At 40.0% G+C, this 8,335-nt stretch overlaps 1 protein-coding gene across 3 annotated transcripts in view; it reads right to left on the minus strand.

Annotated features, from left to right (window-relative positions):
- The window catches only part of LOC128694510 (glyoxylate/hydroxypyruvate reductase A), a 373,487-nt gene that overhangs the window by 155,528 nt on the left and 209,624 nt on the right, over positions 1–8,335 (minus strand). For all 3 annotated transcript variants that reach the window (XM_070098023.1, XM_070098024.1, XM_070098025.1), the window contains one exon: positions 590–712. In XM_070098023.1, coding sequence (XP_069954124.1) covers positions 590–712 — 123 coding nt within the window. The remainder of the gene's footprint in view (positions 1–589; positions 713–8,335) is intronic.

The raw sequence follows: 8,335 nt of genomic DNA on the forward strand, positions 1-8,335 counted from the left end.
CAATAATACTTCCAGCAGCACAACAGTTCTCGTACACAATAATACTTCCAGCAGCCCAGCAGTTCTCGTACACAATAATACTTCCAGCAGCCCAGCAGTTCTCATACACAATAATACTTCCAGCAGCACAACAGTTCTCATACACAATAATACTTCCAGCAGCACAACAGTTCTCGTACACAATAATACTTCCAGCAGCACAACAGTTCTCGTACACAATAATACTTCCAGCAGCACAGCAGTTCTCGTACACAATAATACTTCCAGCAGCACAGCAGTTCTCGTACACAATAATACTTCCAGCAGCACAATAGTTCTCATACACAATAATACTTCCAGCAGGACAGCAGTTCTCATACACAATAATACTTCCAGCAGGACAGCAGTTCTCATACACAATAATACTTCCAGCAGGACAGCAGTTCTCGTACTCATTAATACTTTGCGGAACACAAATTTTCTTTATTAAAATTAGATTGAATACATTAAAATAAGTTGCTGGATGTGCGAATGTTATTTATTTTCTAAGACTTCGACGGCTGAAAAATTTTAAATTAGTTTATCTCATGAATCAATTTTTATGTCATACCTGATTTTGTCTACTAGTCATCCAGCTTCGTTCATGGCAAATGATCGATCCAAGTACGTATTCTGCCATGAGTTGACTGAAGCTTTTACTAACCATGCGAGAAATTGGGATTCTTGGTTTTAACTGCAAAGAAAAAAAAATTATAAATAATTGCAAACAATTCCGTGGCTAGAACAATTCGCATATAACTCATAGAGAAGAATCTTTAAACAACATTTCGTTCAGTCTTGGGCCATTATCAAGACATAGATATGATTTAATAACAGTCCAGTTGGAAATAAAATTGTGTCTAAAGTTCGCTTTCTGTGTGGATTATTCGACATAATATTTTTTCTTTCTCCAACTTTTCCTTTTTCTTTCGCTAATAACTTGAGAAGTGTTCATTCGATCTCTTTCAGCGTTTCAGGACTTCAGTACAGTAACTAGGGCCAGCTTCATGGAACAATTGGTATGTACACATGCCTCCATGATCAATGTTGTTGAACTCATTCCTGGCCTCCGGGAATGGCTCGTATAACTTCCAAAACCCTCAGTGACTTAGTTTAATATGCAAAAAGAAAAAAGGCGAAGAGTGGTGCAGACTTGCCCATTACACATTTTTTTTGAAATTGGGAAATATTTATTCCGGTTAAATGTTAAATAAATTTCAGTATTCCTCTTCTGAAGGACATTAACATTTAATGACTGATTCATTTCCGACCGACTACGGTAATCTTTCAAAGCACCGAAGTTGTGCAGAGTCTGTAGCACAGACATGAAGATTGGCGCTTATATACTGTGGTCAGGTGAGGAACATGTAGCAGATGAAGACACTGTCACTGGAAGGCGAGATTACCCACTGGAAATAGGTCATACCAGAGGACCGAACCATATTTGTCAGTAGAGTAAAACAGTTAAAAAAAAAAAGGAATATTTCGAATCCATTCTTTAACTGCAGAATAACTTACCAGTTCGTCTTCAAGATTTAACTACAGGTTTATTTTCCTGAGGGCAATGTTAACGCTGTTATTAGATGACATGAATTTCAAATTTTATTGAATAAATATTGATATTCGTTTGTATTAAAATACTAAAGAATACTTCCTCTGATCTGCTTCAAAATATTAAATATGAATCATTCTCTAAGTATAAAAACCCCATAAGTTCAGTCTGAGGAAAAGTGAATATGAGGGGATACGATCCCTGGACCTCAGAGGTGAGAGTCGCGCCTCTCACCACTCAGCTACGGCTGCTCCTCTCCAAATTTGAAATGTTACTAAAATTTGTAAAAACAACATGGGAATCGATGGAAATAGATAAATTACTGAAGAATGCTTTTCCAGATGGGCTTCAAATTTTCACTGGTGGCAGGTTTTAACTAAAATAAAGAACTCATTTTAACTTGTGTAAATTTTAATTTTCAGTTTTCTTAAAGTGTTTCCCACGTAACAATCAAGGAACGATTTTTTCTCATCGACTTACAATCCTAAACGATAGAATATTTTAATTATTTTATTTTTGTATTAAAAACATGTTGATTCCAATTGTATTTTCTTAAAAATTAGAATCAAACATTTTCTGGTATTGTAGAGAATTTGAGATCAGAATAAATGAAACAAAACTGAAAAACTCGCGTTTTAAGGTCATTTTCAGTTTAATGATCGACAAACTTTAAACTTTCAACACTAATGTATCTTACTTACAAGGTTAATATTGTTAGATAAAAGGACACAAGTGCAACTAATGTGACATTTTATTGTGGCAACGTTTCGCTCTCCAGGAGCTTCATCAAGCCATTACAAACAATACATGGACACAGAGGGTATATATAGGTATATGAAGGATATATACATACCCTCCGTGTCCTTTTATTGTTTGTAACAGCTAGACAAAGTTCCTGGAGAGCGAAACGTTGCCACAATACAAATGTCGCAATAGTTGCATTTCTGTCCTTTTACCTAACATATTGTGGGTAATTCCAGCAACAATATTACAAGGTTGTTAGTGTAAGAGAGAGTCAAGGTGAAGTTGACACTTTTAACATCGACCTGGGAGAACTAGTTTCATATTATTGCATTGTTTTGTCTTGATGCTGGTGAGGGGATCTTGATAATGGTGAGGGGATCTTGATAATGGCGAGGGGATCTTGATAATGGTGAGTGGATCTTGATGTTAGTGAGGGTATCTTGATAATGGTGAGGGGATCTTGATGTTAGTGAGGGGATCTTGATGTTAGTGAGGAGATCTTGATGTTAGTGAGGAGATCTTGATGTTAGTGAGGTGATCTTGATAATGCTGAGGGGATCTTGATGTTAGTGAGGTGATCTTGATAATGGTGAGATCTTGATGTTAATGAGGTGATCTTGATAATGGTGAGGAGATCTTGATGTTAGTGAGGTGATCTTGATAATGCTGAGGGGATCTTGATGATAGTGAGAAGATCTTGATGTTAGTGAGGTGATCTTGATAATGGTGAGGAGATCTTGATGTTAGTGAGAAGATCTTGATGTTAGTGAGGTGATCTTGATAATGGTGAGGAGATCTTGATGTCAGTGAGGAGATCTTGATGTTAGTGAGGTGATCTTGATAATGCTGAGGGGATATTGATGTTAGTGAGGAGATCTTGATGTTAGTGAGGTGATCTTGATAATAGTGAGGGGATCTTGGTGCTGGTGAGGGGATCTTGATGCTGGTGAGGGGATCTTGGTGCTGGTGAGGGGATCTTGATGCTGGTGAGGGGATCTTGGTGCTGGTGAGGGGATCTTGATGCTGGTGAGGGGATCTTGGTGCTGGTGAGGGGATCTTGATGCTGGTGAGGGGATCTTGATGTTAATGAGGCGAACTTATCTTATGTTATCTTTAGAATGTTCTCTTTTGTCCTCCTAATAAATTATACAGGAGAAGATGCGTGTCGTATGAGGCGACTAAAATGCCGGGAACAATGGGCTAGTAACTCCTCCTGTATACAACACTAAAAAAGAGAAGAAGAAAAACTTTATAAAACTGGGATGCTTGAATGTGCGTGGATGTAGTGCGGATGATAAGAAATAGATGATTGCTGATGTTATGAATGAAAAGAAGTTGGATGTCTTGGCCCTAAGCGAAACAAAGCTGAAGGGGGTATGGGAGTTTCGGTGGGGGGAAATAAATGGGATTAAGTCAGGTGTAGCTGAGAGAGTTACAGCTAAGGAAGGGTAACAATAATGTTGAAGGATGAGTTAGGAAGGAGAAGAGGGAATATAAATGCATAAATTCAAGGATTATTTGGTTTAAAATAAGGGTTGGATATGAAAAGTGGGTTATCATAAGTGTGTATGCACCTGGAGAAGAGAGGAGTGTAGAGGAGAGAGAGATTTTGGGAGATATTAAGCGAGTGTGTAGGATCTTTGGAACCAAGTGAGAGAGTAATTGTGGTAGTGGACCTAAATGCTAAAGTAGGAGAAACATTTAGAGAGGGTGTGGTAGGTAAGTTTGGGGTGTCAGGTGTAAATGATAATGGGAGCCCTTTGACTGAACTTTGCATAGAATAGGGTTTGGTTATAGGTAATACAAATAAAAAAAAAGAGGAGAAATAAGAATAAAATATTTGATATAGGACGTAATGACAGTAGTTAGTTGGACTACATATTGATAGATAAAAGTGTTCAGCAGAAGTTTGTGGTTACAGGAAGGTGGGTGCAAGAGGGAAGAAAAGCGATTGGTGGAATGATGATGTAAAGAGAGTAGTAACAAAGAAAAAGTTAGCATATGAGAGGTTTCTACAAAGTAAAAGTGATGCAAGGAGGGAGAGGTATAAGGAGAGAAAAAGAGAGGTTAAGAGAGTGATGAAGCAATGTGAAAATAGAGCAAATGAGAGAGTGGGTGAGATGTTATCAACAAATTTTGTTGAAAACAAGGAAAAAATCTGGAATGGATTTGATAGTTAAAAATAGGAAAGGAGAGTTATTAAATGGAAAGTTAGAGGTATTGGGAAGATGGAGGGAATATTTTAAAGAATTATCAAATGCTGATGAAGACAGGGAAGCTGTGATTTCGTGTATAGGGCAAGGAGGAATAACATCTTTTAGGAGTGAGGAAGAACCAGTTGTGAGTGTGGGGGAAGTTCGTGAGGCAGTGAGTAGAATGAAAGGGGGTAAGGCCGCTAGGATTGATGGGATAAAGATAGAAATGTTAATACCCTTCAGAGGGCAAGGCAGGCTAAAATGCGGATTTTGAAAGTGATTTCGTATGAGGAGATAGAGCCACTCGATGTAAGGTCACTGAGACCATCCAAACGGAGTTGTGAAAGTAACATCTCGGGCCATTGCAGATATTCGAAGACTGAGTATATTCGGTCCTGCCCGTTTGGGGTATAACAATTTAGAATGTTGCAAGGTTGCAATTGTTGTAAAAAAACAAATAAATATTTTTTAACTTGTTTCTGAACAATTTGTAAGCAGTAAAAAATAGAAACAGGAACTACTTATCAACAATGACACATTGCAATGGGATACAACTTACAAATGAAATATTCCTGAGTTCCCTGAGAAAGAACGATCTTTTTACATCACTAATTTCTGCAATGAAACTTTATGAAACAATTTCTATCCTTCTTGATGGATAGTTTACTTTGCATGTGGCACAGGAAGATGAGGATGTGACATGATTATTCTTGTTGCTGCAATATTTGCATGTAAGCAAGTATCTTCTTGTTCAATTTCTTCTTTTTTGGATGGTGGCATAGCTTCCTCCTCATCTGTTGGCACCTCTGCATCTTGTGGCAAGTATTCATCATCAGTTTCCACCACTTCCAGGTCATCTGGGTCTTGATCTGAGTCACTATCATCCCAAACACAGACAAATTTCGACTTATCCTTGGAGGACTCACCATAGAACAATTTCTTATTGATCTGGAAGGACAATAAAAATATTCTGTACACACTCAGATATGGTAAACATGAGGAAATTAAATCTTCATCAGAGTACAAAACAAATTCTGGCCACAAAATAGAGCGAAACACCAACGTCAAAGACCTGGGAGTGATTATGTCGGAGGATCTCACCTTCAAGGACCATAACATTGTATCAATCGCATCTGCTAGAAAAATGACAGGATGGATAATGAGAACCTTCAAAACTAGGGAGGCCAAGCCCATGATGACACTCTTCAGGTCACTTGTTCTATCTAGGCTGGAATATTGCTGCACTCTAACAGCACCTTTCAAGGCAGGTGAAATTGCCGACCTAGAAAATGTACAGAGAACTTTCACGGCGCGCATAACGGAGATAAAACACCTCAATTACTGGGAGCGCTTGAGGTTTCTAAACCTGTATTCCCTGGAACGCAGGAGGGAGAGATACATGATTATATACACCTGGAAAATCCTAGAGGGACTAGTACCGAACTTGCACACGAAAATCACTCACTACGAAAGCAAAAGACTTGGCAGACGATGCACCATCCCCCCAATGAAAAGCAGGGGTGTCACTAGCACGTTAAGAGACCATACAATAAGTGTCAGGGGACCGAGACTGTTCAACTGCCTCCCAGCACACATAAGGGGGATTACCAACAGACCCCTGGCAGTCTTCAAGCTGGCACTGGACAAGCACCTAAAGGCAGTTCCTGATCAGCCGGGCTGTGGCTCGTACGTTGGTTTGCGTGCAGCCAGCAGCAACAGCCTGGTTGATCAGGCGCTGATCCACCAGGAGGCCTGGTCACAGACCGGGCCGCGGGGGCGTTGACCCCCGAAACTCTCTCCAGGTAAACTCCAGGTAAACACCCAGACCATTACTGAATTCATATATACACTACCAAATTTTATGGAAATATTTATATACCAAAACTTGAAAACTGCACCTAAAAGTGCAGGAACGACTGTACTTGGCCCTATTTTGTTGCACTTTTTTCATTTGCATGGTGCACTCGTAATATGCTTCACAACGCCTTCATATATATATCAAAATATGGCTAAACAATTCATTTACGCACTAGACACACAAATCAGTACTTACCGACATTGTATAGGGTGAAATGCTTCAGTATATAAGGAGCACTCAACCGAGAAACACGAGTTTTGGCGCCGGCAAGGTAGAAGTGTTTACATTCTGCTCTCTCGACCAATGGGAAGCGAGAAGCCGCCATCACCACTCAGCCGGGGTGACTCAGGGAAGGTCTGTGATTGGTCAGAAATAGAGAACGGAAACCTAGATGCGCTGGGGCAGGACCGACTATACTCGGTCCTGCCCGGTAAAGGGTTTTAATAGCAGGTGGGGATATAGTTCTGGAGTGGTGGGTGCTATTATTTAATAAATGTATGGAAGAGGGTAAGGTACCTAGGGATTGGCAGAGAGTATGCATAGTTCCTTTGTATAAGGGCAAAGGGGACAAATGAAAGTGAAAAGAATTATAAGAAAATAAGTCTATTGAGTATACCTGGTAAAGTGTATGGTAGAAATATTATTGAAAGAATTATGAGTAAGACGGAGAGTAGGATAGCAGATGAAGAAGGAGGCTTTAGGAAAGGTGGGGGGTGTGTGGACCAGATGTTTACAGTGAAACATATAAGTGAACAGTATTTAGATAAGGGTAAAGAGGCTTTTGTGACATTTATTTTGTTGGAAAAGGCCTATGACAGGGTGGATAGGGGAGCAATGTGGCAGATGATGTAAATGTATGGTATAGGAGGTAGGTTACTGAAATCAGTGAAGAGTTTTTACGAGGATAGTGAGGCTCAGGTTAGAGTATGTATGAGAGAGAGATTATTTCTGAGTAAAAGTAGGCCTTAGACAAGGATGTGTGAGGCCACCGTGGTTGCTCAATATATTTATAGATGGGGGTTGTAAGACAATGAATGCTCGAGTGTTGGCAAGAAGTGTGGGGTTAGAAGATAAAGAATCTAACACAAAGTGGGAGTTGTCACAGTTGCTCTTTACTGATGACACTGCTTTTGGGAGATTCTGAAGAGAAGTTGCAGAGGTTCGTTGGTGAGTTTGGTAGAGTATGGAAGAGGTGAACTTATTCAGATATTTGGGAGTGGACATATCTGCAGATGGGTCTGTCAAAGATGAGGTGAATCATAGAAATGATGAGAGGGGAAAAGGTGAGACGTGCTCTGTGGAGACAAAGAACTTTGTCAGTGGAAGCAAAGAGGGGAATGTATGAGAGTATAGTTATACCAATGCTCTAATATGGGTATGAAACATGGGTAGTGAATGTTGCAACAAGGAGAAGGTTGGAGGCAGTGGAGATGTCATGTCTGAGAGAAATGTTTGGTGTAAAAATAATGCAGAAAAATCGTAGTTTGGAAATTAGGAGGAGGTGCAGCATTACCAAAACTACTATCCAACGGGTTGAGTAGGGGTTGCTGAGGTGGTTTGGACATGTATAGAAGGTGGAAGAAAACAATGACTTCGAGAATGTATAAATCTGTAGTGGAGGGAAGGCGGGGCAGGGGTCGGCCTAGGAAACATTGGAGGGAGATAGTTAAGTAGGTTTTGTTTGCGAGGGGATCGGACTTCCAACAAGCATGCGTAAGCATGTTAGATAGGAATGAATGGTTTTAAGGACTTGACGTGCTGTTGAAGTGTCAGTGAGGTAACATTTATGAAGGGATTAAAGGAAACAGGCAGGCCGGTCTTGAGTTCTGGAGATGGGAAGTCCGGCACCCTGAAGGATAGGTGTTAATGGTGCAGTCTTGTTACTGTAGTGTAGGCGCGCCTCTGGCAAGACAGTGATTGAGTGAATGATGAAAATTTTTCTTTTTCGGGCCACCCAGCCTTGGTGGG

The sequence above is a fragment of the Cherax quadricarinatus genome, chromosome 60 (genome assembly GCF_038502225.1).
Source record: "Cherax quadricarinatus isolate ZL_2023a chromosome 60, ASM3850222v1, whole genome shotgun sequence".
In the NCBI taxonomy this organism is placed as follows: Eukaryota; Metazoa; Arthropoda; class Malacostraca; order Decapoda; family Parastacidae; genus Cherax; species Cherax quadricarinatus.